Source organism: Bicyclus anynana, chromosome 20, assembly GCF_947172395.1.
Source record: "Bicyclus anynana chromosome 20, ilBicAnyn1.1, whole genome shotgun sequence".
Taxonomy (NCBI): domain Eukaryota; kingdom Metazoa; phylum Arthropoda; class Insecta; order Lepidoptera; family Nymphalidae; genus Bicyclus; species Bicyclus anynana.
In genome coordinates this window covers 12,513,020-12,527,933 of record NC_069102.1, presented here as the reverse complement: position 1 = coordinate 12,527,933, position 14,914 = coordinate 12,513,020, and the positions used below count along the sequence as shown (strand labels likewise).

The following is a 14,914-nucleotide window of genomic DNA, read 5'->3' as shown; positions in this document are numbered from 1 at the left end:
TAGGCTCAGTTTACAAGCACTTTTGACACGTCAGTTGACTATTTGTAAAGATTCTACCACCGGTTCGGAAGGCAGGTTCTGCTGAGAAGAAACCGGCAAGAAACTCAACAGTTGCTCTTTTCAAAAAATCATATAACATTGTAATTTACAATTGATGTCAACATTACAATTTCTTATAGTTTTACTTCCTGTGTGAAGGTGGAAGCTGATCCAAGGGGCTCCAAGCATCTTTAAAATCTTTGCATTGAATCGACTCTGGAACTACTGAACCGATTTGAAAAAATCTTTCACTGTTGGGAAGCTACACTATCCCCGAGTGCTATAGGCTTAACCTTATCCCCGTATTCCTACGGGAACGAAAACCACGCAGGTGAAACCGCGCGGCGTCTGCTATTGTCTTATAAGACTTGTAATAAAAATTAAAAAACAAATATCATAATGACAAAGCGTACTATCTTATTCACGTGAATATTCTAATGATATTAAAAAAAAACACATCATAATATTGTTATTGCTAACAATTTTTTTTTCTATTGTAGAGTACCAATTTGGTACTATTCTAATGGATGTAAGAAAACTGAAAATAAAAGTTTTGTAAAATGTTTTTCTCCTGTATTAGATAATAATCAGTAAGAGCTCTGTATTCTTGGTTTTTGAGAATTAGGCAGGATTGTAATCAAGTTTGAGTCCAACGTAGAAAGAAAAATTATTACACTATTGAGATATTTCTTAAAAAGACCCCCATAATATCTTAAATTATATTTATTGGTCTCAACCGAGACTTGAACCCTAGACCTCGTTATTCACATAACCAGCTAACAAACGAACCATTGAGGCAATTGTATGCTTCCAACATAATGCGACCAGGATTCCAGAAACATGTAATAGGTCTATCTAAAGTTAACGCACGTTTAAGCAATTTCATGCTTTATTAACGTTTAAATAGGGCCGGAAATGCCTTCCACGGATGCCATTACGGCAGCCAGCCCAGACGGAGCGCAATCGATAAACGAAACGCTGCAGATCTCGCCCGGGGATGAATCCTGCTCCTTTATGCGTTTAACTTGAAATTTTTCAAAACTACCGTCATTTTTAAATAGGCTAATTATTAATAGGCTAAATATTCAATTCTTATTTGTATATAGGAATTGAATAGGAAAACTTAATTACTTAATCTATACTAATATTATAAAGCTGAAGAGTTTGTTTGCTTGTTTGATTGAACGCGCTAATCTCAGGAACTACTGGTTCGATTTGAAAAATTCTTTCTGTGTTAGATAGCCCATTTATCGAGGAAGGCTATAGGCTATATTATCCCCGTATTTCTACGGGAACGGAAACCACGCGGGTAAAACCGCGCGGCGTCGCCTAGTTGTGAGATAATCAGAAATTATCAAGTGATTATAGTCAGTTTTTGTTTACGGCGCTTATGCCACTAGCGTACCTACTTACTTGCTCATGATTAAGAACCCCGTATGGATTGAAGACTAGCATTTCATTTTCATCATGAGGGACGTGATAGCCCAGTGAATATGACCTCTGCCTCAACTCGGAGGGTGTAGGTTCGAAGCCGGCATTTTAAGAAATTAAATATCACGTGTCTCAAATTGTAGGAAGAACATTGTTAGGAATCGTGCATACCTGTGAAGTTTCTTAACTTTCTAGGGCCAGGGTTGTGGACTATCAGCCTAACCCCTCTTCTGAGAGGAGACTTGTGCTCAACAGTGAGCCAATGCTTTGCTTATGACGATTATTGTATTTTTTTGTTTACGACGCTTATGCCACTAGCGAGCGTACTTGCTTATGATTAAGAACCTTGTATGGATTCAAAACTAGACGGGCATTTCATCATCATCATCATTATCAATCTATTCTAGCGACGCACTAGCCACTACAGAGCCAGACTTCCCTTCTCACTTACTTACTTCTGTTGAGATTGCTAAAAAAGCCTTGCCTTTCGTTTTGATTAACTTACCTTAACCTAATTTACCTTAAAATAAACGGCACAAAATGGTTATAATTTTAAATTTCATTGCTCTGTAATCCCTTGGGAATACATACCTGAAAATTATGTGATAATTTCATACTTGACGCCTTCGTTCGTCTATACTAATATTATAAAGAGATAAAGTTTGTTAAATTGTAGGGGTAATCTCTGGATGTACTGAACCGATTTTGAAATTTTTTGTACCACTAGAAAGCCACGTCCACGTTACTTGTGAGTATTTTATACTATAGTGCATACCCTAGTTAAAAACGTTGTGCACGCTACTGCTGAATGGTGACCGTTTTGGTACACCGTTTTGGTACACATCATCTTTAGCTATAATTAATTTATTTTCATATTAGTTTTCTTTATTGTTGTCTGGCTGGTAGGAGGCTTCGGCCGTGGCTAGTTACTACCCTACCGGCAAAGACGTACCGCCAAGCGATTTAGCGTTTTACGATTTCGTGTAGAAACCGAAAGGGGTGTGGATTTTCATCCTACTCCTAACAAGTTAGTCTGCTTCCATCTTAGATTGCATCATCATTAGGTGAGATTGTAGTCAAGGGCTAACTTGTAAAGAATTAAAAAAAAAAGTTTATTTTTTTGTTGTCTTCTGTGTGTGTGTGTGTGTGTCCAATAAACTAATTTTCTTTCTTTCTTTCAATGTCGTTCATCAAAAAAATAGGTAAAAATAAAGAAAAATGTGTACTACAAATTGACCAAAAACTACACCCGCTGTCTACTTTAGGTCTAGAGGGAAATACCTAACAAACACTAGACTGCATCAGTTGGGTGCATCTTTCGATCGATAACGCGGAAATAGCTGATAGCCCACATCAACCCTGTGCACTACGAAATAGAGTTCAAAATTCAACAGATAAATCAACCCTTAGCGCCCGTAAACGTTCAAACGATATTGAATTTTATTGCTTTCGAATAAAGTTTAATTTACTGAAGTTTGTGGGAAATAAGAAGAGTTTCTGATCCGTGTGAATAACAATGAAAAATCATCACATTTTCTCGCTAACATGATGAATTTGTAACACTTTTAGATGGCTTTGCATATATTGGCATATCAGCATCTTCTGAAGATGTACCGGCTATAGTATTTTGATGAATATTTTGTTGATTTCACTTGAATTGTGAGTTATTCAAAGAATTTTTTTTTAATTAATTGATTATGAAACACGGCTAAAACTCACGTGATATTAGGTCGGAGTATGCCCGACTAGTTTCGAACCCATACGGGGCCTTTAGTCATGAGCTGGTGCTTGCATCGCGGCACGATCCATAATCAATTAATATGAATAACACTCACAATAGTTTAAATTATAAAATATTTTTTTTAATTATTTTTTTGACAATAAAAATTCCCGTAATTAAATGCACAGTGGATTTACAAGATGGAGGTACAACACCACACACTTTACCTTTTTATAATATTAAATTTGATGGTACGGAACCTTTTGTGTGCGAGTCCGAATCGCACTTGGTCGGACATTAAAGGTCCACGGACCACGGCAGGCACAGGTTTTCTGGCTACTATATGCGGGAGATTTGAAGTTTACACCCACAATACTGCTTTAATACGGGTTGGCGAACTTAAGATGATAAATTATACGAATGTAAGTTAGTTAGGTATCATCATCATCATCATATCAGCCGAATGGACGTCCACTGCAGGACATAGGCCTTTTGTAGGGACTTCCCAACATCACGATACTGAGCCGCCTGCATCCAGCGAGTCCCTACGACTCGCTTGATGTCGTCAGTCCACCTAGTGAGGGGTCGACCAACACTGCGCTTACTAGTGCGGGGTCGCTATTCCAGCACTTTGGGACCCCAACCATCGGCTCTTCGAACTATGTGCCCCGCCCATTGCCACTTCAGCTTCGCAACTTGTTGAGCTATGTCGGTGACTTTCGTTCTTCTGCTGATCTCCTCATTTCTGATTCGATCACGCAGAGATACTCCTAGCATAGCTCGTTCCATCGCCCGCTGTGTTAGTTAGGTATATGGAAGTAAAATTCGATTTTAATTTTCCGGTCTGCCGAATTTTGCTAGAAAATTTAAACTTTCTCCATTAAAATATCGCATAGTCTGTACTTGAAGTCTAAAAACTAGACTGCATCTTACGAATCGATAATGCAGTTGTTTTTCCCGAATCAGCTTTATCATCTAGGCAATAAGGTTCTAAATTAGCTAAATAAATCAACCCTAATAGGTTCAAGCGATCCTCAACTTTAAAAACATATGGATAAAGCATACTTTCGAAAAAAAGATCGAGGAAACAAGATAAATGGATGAGACCGTCTACGAAATAGAGTAACATCTTCGAACGACGTTTTTAAATTTGCCTTTATTATCACTCCATTTTCTCGGCTCTCTACAGAACTACTTATACATTTTTGAAGTTTTAATATTATATTTTGGGTTTGATATTACCGGTTTTAGTGAAACATTGCCACAGACAGTCACACAAAGCGGTCGGTATATACCAAATAGTTGAACTGCCTGTAACCTAAAGATTTGGCCGATTTTAACATTAGCACTATGTCCCTCGGTTAGTTCCCGTTCCTGTGAGAATACGGAAATATAATATAGCCTTTTAGACTTGCAATAAAAGTGGCTTTTCAAATTCTGTACATTTTGTACATTCTGTACATTGAAGCTATTTTGAAAATTTTTGTTGGGGGCATTATATAATTGATGCTGAAGCTAAAAATATTTTTTTTTTCGATTTTTTGTCTGTCTATCTGTAACAAAATTGTCCATAAATCATGAAAAAATACGAAATTTAATGTGATTCAAGAATTTTTAAAATTCAACCCCTGAAGGGTTGAAAGGGAATAAAATTTTTATAAAAATAAATTCAGCCATTTTTCAAGTTATATTTGTTAAAAATGCTCTAAAAACGATCGGTTTACCATAGCTTGCATAGGTGGCTTCGGCTAGGAATTCTAGCCAAACACAAAAAACGAGCGGCCTCCGGCCGCGCACCTAAATGTACAACGGACTTCGTCCGTGGTTTGGTGATAGTGCCCCTGACCATGGCTTCGGCTGGGCACATTAGCCAAGCAAATAAAACGCGCTTAATTTTACACTAGCCTGGCATAAAACATGCGAAAATATAAATAAAATTTAAGGGTGAAGGGTTTGAAATTGTACACTTTTTGATTTTCACGCAGTAGAAGTCGCGGCCATCTGCTAGTATATGAATAAAACCACCTTCGTTTCATAGGCGGAAACCTAAAAATACCTCGTATATAATGGGTCATTTTAGCCCCTAGTATAACAATCTAGTATTTTTGCTTCCGGGCTAAAACGGACATTTTAATGAAATACAATTTCAAAATACGTCTATGCCAAGTATAATGTATGTACTAGGTTTAGTTTGCAAGCACTTTTGAAACGATAGGTTTGACTATTTGTATAGACTCTAGCAGTGGTAAGAAAGAATGAATTCTGCTGACTTCAAACAATCAAACAGTTCATAATTGATCCATGGGTAGCATGAAAATTTGCATTTTGATTGTATCAGTACCGCGACCTTGGCACAAATGTTGGATCAAATAAAGCCAGGTACTACAGGATGTGACCTCGCGTGACCCAAAATTGTTCCCAATGAAAAAACGAACGCGATAATAATCTTTATTTATACATTGCTTCTTATCGAAAACATCAAATAGTAAAGAAGTTAGCTTTGCACATAATAAGATCTAAAATATATAGGAATTTTTCAAATTAAAACAAAAGCGTGATCACAGTCATTAACCCACATTCGGCTCACTGTTGAGCATGAGTCTCCACTCTTGGCATTGGCAGACTTTACACAAGCAGAGAATTAAGAGAGAATTAAGAAAATTCTCTGGTATTCCGGTTTCTTCAAGATGTTTTCAACGTTTGAGACACGTGATATTTAATTTCGTGAATTGCACACAACTGAAAAGTTGGAGGTGCATAGGTACCATGCATGGAAGGAAGAGGTCAAATCATAGGCCCTCAATCACAAAAACTTCAATCGGCCCAGTCGGGGATCGAACCCTGGACCTCCGTTTTGAAAAATCCACTTCACATAAATCTAAACTTCTCTTTGTCCGTGACAAGGCGACATAATGAAATAAGAACCTTCTAATTTCTTCTTTTTATATTTTCAGGTTACCCCTACCGTGGCTTCTATATGGGGTGATATATGGCGAGCCAGTTCGGGTCAATTCCAAAGGCATGGTATGCAGTATCGTGTTGCTCTTCGCCATGTTAGTTTTCGTCATCATCAGCATCGCTTGCTTCAGGTGGAAGATGAACAAAGGACTCGGTTTCACCATGTTCCTTCTCTACTTCGTCTTCGTGGCAGTCAGTCTGGGTCTAGAATACGGATACTTCCATTGCCCTAGTGAATGAATCATGAATTTATTTTTTAGTATAAATCGGGACTTTTGTAGCGTCTGTTGTGTGTTTGGATTCATATTGTCCAAAATCAACTACAGCTGATAGTAGAATTACATTGTAAACTTTGGTAAATAGTATGCAGATAAATCTGGTTAAGTACCGTATAATTCTGGTCATTATTTTCATTTGGATTAATTTAATTGCAATCTTTACTTTTGGAGTTTACTGGAATTTGACAGTGTTTTTCGACAATTTAAGATAAATTAATTTTAGCTAAAGGATCTTTAGCTAAAAGATTCTTGCTAAAAATTTCTTAGCTGTGTTATTTTAATTAGTTTGACCTACTTAACTAGATTTAACTGTTTCAAAACTACAGCACCATTGGATTGCGCTGAAACTGTTTAATTGTGTTCATTTATTTCATTAGTATGTTAAAGTAGGTTATGTAGTTAATTGCTTACATTTAATACAAATATACCAAAAAAATGTGTATACCAAAAGGCATGTGAGAAATTAATAAGAACCAAACGTTCATGATAAAATGGTAATTATATTCGGAGAAATTATAAACTAAGTAATTATAACTCATGTGCAATAAACCGGAATATCCATACAGTTGAAAATAACAAGTGAATATATTACCATTACCCTATCAATTCATGGGACGATGTATGGTCACAAAACAAATTGGTTAACATAACATTTGATAGGCCTTTTAGAAACTAAGACTTTGTTTTAAATCTTTTGATGTTTTTCGTGCCTGTAAATTACGTTAATTTACATGAAATATTATTGATGTAAAGAAATTTCAATCAATATTTGAATGAAATTCCTTATAGCTATCAAAATGGTATACATAAATGCTCAAACTATAAAAAAATTGTTTTCTAAAATTTCATTTCATTTTGATATCAACAATGTTGCACAAATTATAAATGTCATTTATACATAAAGAACGAACATAAGAACTGAACAGTTAGTTAATTGGTTTAGGATCGTTTAAAAAAATTTTCTTGAATGAATACCGTTTAAAAAGCTATTCAGTTTTCAGTTGAGAGTAAAATCAGAAGGAGGAAATGAAAATCGTTATTGTTATTATTATTAATATGTTCATTAATAATTCAAATACATTTGTTTGAACATAATTAATAAAGTTTTGTTTACAAAAGATGTAGACATCGATATAGTGTATATTTAGAAGATATTTATATAAACGTTAGTTGTTTCAAAGCTTTTACGATAATATTTTAGCAGGATTTTAATACCTCCTCTACATTCATTCTAGAAATCGGAAAAAGTTCAATATTACTATATTTAGAATTTTTTCACGTTTAAGTTTTTTACTCGATACGATAGTTACGTTTGCGAAATCTATAACAATATCAATTATGTCATTATTTTATGGGAATTCTTCTGGAAAAAAATGTAGAGGAGGTTTTACAAAAAAATAGTGTGCCGGCAACTCGTTTTTGATTTTTAATTATTTTTGTAAATATTTTAATTGTAATAAATGTAGTTGTTATTTTTTTGTTATATGTTGTGTTAGGTCGGATTGAATTTCGTCCACATCCGTAAGGGTTAGGGGGAGGCAAAAATTTTATACGAATTTTTACATAAATGCGGATAAGCAATTGATCGTTCATTTCATCTTTGATATGATAATCATTGATTGCATTAGACTACCCTACATCCAGATTTTCTAGCTTCTCTTCAAGATCTTGTTTAAATGTGATATTTTGTCCATTACATTAAATATGTAAATTTAGTCTGTATAAATTATTGCGCAATAGCTCATTAGTACAAAAAATAACATTTCTGTAATTTCTGAGAGCTACCTTAAACCATGCACAAGAATAGAGGAGAATAATCCATCTAAAACCATAGAAATATCCAACGTTATCTATATTAATCGTAGACTGATTTCGTAACATAACTCCAATAGGAAAAGATTAATGAAAATGAATATTATTCATAGTGTGCATAGTATCTATATATTAAAATTGTCTCTTGGATCTGAATACCAGTCTCAAAGTTCAGAATACTGTTTGCAATGAACAGAAAACATCTATAATACAAATACAACGTCTATATTTCAAGAAATAAGAGAAATCTATATCAGACAAGGTTATGAGGCTTAAGCGCAATGTAAATTACGGATTTGTATATTTAGTAGATATAAAGTCTAAGACGATGATGAGTGATTATCGTAAATTGGCTTCCATAAAAATAGCACCATATCTGAGGTGCATTCAGATTTGGTCCTCGCTAAGAACGGTGTTCTGTAAATGATAAAAATTAATATTATCAATGTGTCGTCTATATTATATTTTTCATATAATATTAATGACATTCTAGTAAATATAAAAATGATGCCGAAGGTTGTCGTTGCACAAACGTTAGATAAAGTGATAAAGATAGCTGATAAAGGATATGGGAGATTTTGACGATTTTCTACATCATAGTACCTACAAGTAATTGAAAAGAAGAAAAAATATGTGGAAAACGAAAACTTAAACTGTTATTGTGGTATATATAGTGTGGAATTATTATTTATTATAATAACTCGTGCATCTTTCATTGCCTTACTCAATGTTTTCTTCTTATTGATCGATCCATAATGTGTGAAATTAAAACAATTAGAACAGCAAAAGATATTTCACGCAAAGTAAATGGTGACTTCAAATATGTTTTACAGATCATAATGAATTTCTTGTTTCATTTCTCAGTAAAAAAAAAGAAATTGTATCTGTTATTTGAGACAGAATGAAAATGCTATAGTGTACAATATAGAGAGAGAACGTCGTCAAAATGACCCACCAGCTCTCGAGTCGTAATGTAAATACACGTGTAGCAGGCTGTTTGGAGCGGGACAAATGTGGACTACATAACACTGATACATCTTAATCCATATAATGTGCCTAAAAGTTTTAAGGAGCTCAGACATGCTTAAGTAACTTCAGTATTATAATAAAGCAAATACGGGTCTTCTATCGTCAGCAGAACTTTTAGTGCTATAAGCTTTTTAAAGGCACATATGTCCCGCTCATCTATTGTAGTAAATATAGTTAATACTATAGTTATCTAGCTCACTTTTGCAAATTCATTGTCTTCCTATTAATTTTAATCATTTTGATCTTTAAACTATTCTTCATCACCACCTAAATGTGAAATAGTATCGAAATTTGGATGGTCTGTTGATTTGTCATTAAAAACAAACACGGTTTAATATTTCACACGGCCTACTTCTGGCTAAATTATAACATCTTTTATAAACCGTCCGTAGTTCTTCTTTGCTCTTATCTTGTTTCTACGAATCCAATTGAATAATAACAAAGTTTGTAAAGGTAATTTTATTAAAATCAATTGTTAAGATCCCACGATAAACATTATAACCCGCCTATTTGACATAGCAATAAATATACTAGAATAGATAGATAATATTATTGTTAAGCTTTAACAGTTCAAACAATGTAACGCTCAAATTAATATTATCCGATTACATGCTGAAAAAAGAAGATGAATTATGTGTATGCGCACAAATATTCTCAAAAGAAACAAAGTTGACAAGCAGTTCGAAAGGCAAAATTAATAAATTCTCGTATTTCTACATATCGATAGGTGTCAGACAATCATATAAATCATATTCTGTGATAAGGACTACTTATGACGTATTTACATACATAGCATTGAATAGATCATTTATTATCTTCTTATATCCCACAATATGTATCGAATACTGTATATATTAAGGTTGGATTTGATTATAGCCTTCTGTAGCTCGCTTAGTAGTGCCACTTTCGATCGAACAGTCTCATATGCTCTTCACTCAACTAATCTTACACTTAAATTTGTACTCCTCTATTTAAACATATATTTACGGGATTAAAATCTTCATCTAATCGCATGTTTTATTGTTTATCAGTATATGAGACTGTCGGGTCATCTGGTGGCCATTCTATACTTTTGATGTAAGATACAAACGAATTTTTCTCTCCAATTAAATTTCCTTAAAGGTGATATGATAAAATTAACATCAATTTAGATTGAAGTAGAATGCAGTAAATCTTATGTACTTATATTTAATCCTTATATCTTAAAATACTGGAAAGCACCAAGTACCATGCGTGTACGTAAAATGTATTGTCTATAAAGGCCACTCACTTCTATACCTACGCTACATTATCTTACTAATAAATAATTATTATATACACTAGCGATTTCTATCTATCTCTTGTAATGATAAAGGTAATATTAAGTAGATTCTGTAAATTAATCATCCTTCCATTGTTTCTAGTCGAGGTTGCGATTAGGTTTTTTGACACGAAGGGTTCAATATTTTCAAATAAATCGATCATATCACAGCGTATTATAATACGCCTTTCATTGGTAGTTGCATCAAAAACTTGCATTTGTTCAGTACCAAATAGCACGTGCCGAGCTAGTTTCCATTCTATTTCAAAGTTTGTTATTTAGCCTTTACAAATTTGACAAATACATATATCGGAGGAGGCAGTTTCATGTTTTCCTTTGGCGGTTGCAATTTGAGAAAATTTTATGTAGACTATTATAACCGTTATGTATATAGTCTTCTATATCGTTCTTGTGTATTGTACAGTAAAATTTCTTCCTTTTACTCTTATTTTCTGTTAGACAATGTCATTAGATGGAATATGTTTGAGTATCAGTAGTATCTCTGTGATTTTCATGCTTTCGACCAATAGGAAAACATTCAGCTGCCCCTGGGACTAAAATATTCTCGGTATCATATCAATTTGATACCTTTTACGAAATGAAATATTAATCTTTATTACTTCTTCGTAGTGTAAGTTTAGGCTTAAAGCTACCATAAAAAATTTAACAATGTTAATTATCTAATAATTGAGTATGATATTCAGGTAGAATTGTTACTAGAATGATGGTTTTTATATAAAAAAATAATAAATTAAAATGGATAAAAGATGCAAAAATATTGATTATTGCATTTTCTTTGATACGGGACGTAAGATGAACACCATATTCGTATTTTCCAGATTAAGATGATAAGTAACTCTTCTGCGCTATTGAAATTTAGCTTTAAAGATTCGTGTCGAGGAAAATGGAATGAATTTAGTGAGCGACTTTTTTTCGTAGCTGAGACATCTCGACTTCGGGAAACAAGTGAAATTAATTTAATTTTATATTCAAAAGAAAATAAATCTAAAAGTACTGGTGCTGACACCAAAAATAATTGAATTTAATAATCGTAACAAGGGTCCACCACTCATACTATAAACATCAGATGATATCACAGCTAAACAACGAAGCCTAGATTTGGGAGTAATTAAAATAAAATTTTAATAATTTTATCAAGACAATTTAACGTAATGCTGCAATTAAAAATAAGCAATAAATAGTTAATTACCAAATGAAGTTAATATTTATAACTCTTATAAATAATAAGTAAACATTGTTTATTATTTAGTTTTCCAAATAATTTTAGTATTGAAATAGAAGCAATTGACGTCTGCAACTATTTTGTTAAAGTTAAAATTCACATAAAGTAAAATAGTTTGTCAAATTCGGCATTCAATAATATAACGTACGCATATTTGTAACTTTACTATGACTAAAAAGTACGTAAACGTACTAAGAAAATCAACTTTCTTCTTGAAAATTAGGCGTGAGTAAGATTAGTAATCGTTTCTTTAAAAGAGTTAGAACGGCAACATAGCAGAATATAATATTATTTTGTTAATTTCAACATAAACGTTTTATAATAAGGCATTGACGAAGTTAGTTCTCGAATTCGAGATGGCAGCGTAGATTGTTAATAGTGATATTATTAATTAAGGAAAAGTAAAAGATGTTATTAATTTTAACAACGTAGCTAAGTTTTAGAGATTTTCAAAATGTTGTAACGATACAAAAGGGAGCGGCTCTTGAAAGGCTTTTACTTTAGTGAATGTGTTTGTTACCAGGACCTGTTCAACAGTATTATATTTAACTTCCTACCAAGAACTTTTTTATTAATATTGTTTCTAATACGTATGTCTTCTGAATTCAAAATTGTTATTTTGATTAAATTTAAAGCAGATTTTAAAATGTTTAGATGGCCAGTAATTATTATTTATCGTACTATTTACTTTAATATTTTACTGGCCAATACTAAGATCGAATCAAAATGATAAGATCAATGATAAGATCAAATTTGAGATATTGTATATTATGTAAATGGTACAATAAATACTGTATTGCAATTTTAATTGCCTATCTGGCCCTTGTTTGTTGTTATATCATTGTACAATATGTTTTAATTAATTATACTTCAATGGTTTTTTTTTTATAAAATAGCGCGTCTTTAGGCTGTAATAATTCTTCTTTATACATTTACGAATCACAATTAATTGAAATAGGGTAACTTGAAAACTTGTGTTAAAGGCGCGATATTTATGAAGAAATTGTTAATTTCTGTAAGTGTTATATGATAAGCAGCGGCATAGTGTCGTTAGTCCAGTGTGCCTAGTGAGAGTTTTCAATATTTTCATACTGTTACGTGCTATCACGTTGACGTAAACGCGAATTTGTATGGAATTGAAACAGTTGCGCAGTAGTGCCACTAGATGGCGCTGTTTCAATTCCTTAGAAATTCGCGTTGACGTTAACGCGATAGTAACAGTATCAAACAGCCACTAGGCCCTTTGAGCTCAGTCGCCGTTGACAACGCCGCTGAAGTCAACAGTTGCTCTTTTGAAATGAAAAAGTCATACAGTACTATAATTTACAATTGATTACAATTACAATTTCTTATAGTTTTACTTCCTGTGTGAAGGTGGAAGCTGATCCAACGGCCTCCAAGCAACTTTATCATTAAGGAACTCATCGGTGGTGTAGTAACCTCGACTAAGCAAATGTTTTTTAACACATTGCTTAAAGTTATGCATTGGCAGGTCCATCACAGTCTTGGGGATCTTGTTATAGAAGAGTACACCCAAACCTACAAAAGATTTTTTTACTCTTTGAAGACGATATAAGACGAAGTAACTAACTTATGCCCGTGTCTAGTAAGACGTGGGTTTAAAACTCCTTTTCGTTTGTACAAATTAATATTTTGTCTTACATAGAAATATAATCTTTAAAAGATATGCCACCATGCCGCTGCTAAATATATGCTAATATTTCAAACTGGCCGTTTACTTAACAGTGTGTAATCAAGCAATATACGTAGTGACAAATTTAAGAGAACTGCGCAAACGAATGATAGTACAAGTAGTATTCCTTTGACTTTTCTTACATTTTCCAAGATAGAATTGTATTTTATTATAGCATCGTTGTCCTTATCAAAGTTTTTATTGATTGTTGAATTAATATTATTATTATATTGTGGTGATAGTTTTTTATAGGACGTCGCATTGGTAACCTCGAGAGTGACGTTTTCAACGCGTTCGCTAGACTTTAGCTTATATTTGGATTATTACACGAACTTGTATGAGGTAAATTTTAGCCCTAATTATATATATATTACTATGCATCGTCGGTCAGTCCGAAGTTATTAAAACACAAGATACCGTTTACTACCTTCTGTTCAGATATTTTTGAACTGAACGACAAAGTAAAGTTAATTTTTGCTAATAATGACCTAACCAAAAAATTAAATGTTTGAAATCCTTGAGCCTTGATCCTTTATGCTAGCCACTTACCATCCCATAATCCCACATGCTTGCAGCGCTAACGGCTTGACGTCCGATAAAACTGATCGTGTGTTGGTCGCGATCAGCATAATGTCATGCAAATCGCAATCAACACACGATCAGTTTTATCGGCTGTCAAACCGTTAGCGCTGCAGCATGTGAGTTTACTTGATCGTCAGTGGCTGACATTACGTTGTTGCGTACTGCAATGCCACACATATTCGTTTTTTAAGTTTATTGTTATTTATTTAAAAATTTGTATTGTGGCACAGTTTGTACGAGCAACCAACATTAAAGAAAAGTTACTATTGAATAAAATTTCAGATTAATGATTTAATATGTATAATAATCAATTTGTGCTTACTAATCATGCGATTTATGGTAAAGATTGCCTAAAAGCAAGTTTGCATAATTATAATTTCATTTGTATGTCGAACAAGAATTCGTAAAATGTTTAGCTAAAGGCACTCGTATTATGGGCGTAAACATCGAAATGTTTGTAATAAAACTAGTAATCATGCTAAGCGGATAGATTGGCTAAACTAAAGTACGCCTAAGAATAATTTCTGCATGTCGAAAAGGAATTCGTAAAATTTTTTAGCTAAAGGCACTCGTACTATGTATGGACTTGAACATTGAACGTGTTATGGAAAACGTTACACTCGGGGTCGATGTTACACGGAATTTTTTTTGAGTAGTGTTTCGATTTGTGAAATTTTGACGTATGTAAAGAGCATCGGCGTGTCGACCGTATTATGAAAATTACAATAAAAATAATAAAATAGTGAGTTACAATGTGTATTATTTTTTTACACACCCTACCAATGCGAATTTCTAAGGAATTGAAACAGTTGTGCACTAGTGCCACTAG

At 33.4% G+C, this 14,914-nt stretch overlaps 1 protein-coding gene across 1 annotated transcript in view; it reads left to right on the top strand.

Annotated features, from left to right (window-relative positions):
• Positions 1–14,838, top strand: part of LOC112047664 (sodium/potassium/calcium exchanger Nckx30C) — a 98,527-nt gene extending 83,689 nt beyond the window's left edge. Inside the window, exon 7 of the mRNA XM_052887778.1 lies at positions 6,145–14,838. Within this exon, the coding sequence (XP_052743738.1) occupies positions 6,145–6,388 (244 nt within the window). The 3' untranslated portion in view covers positions 6,389–14,838. The remainder of the gene's footprint in view (positions 1–6,144) is intronic.
• Positions 14,839–14,914: the final 76 nt, after the last annotated feature.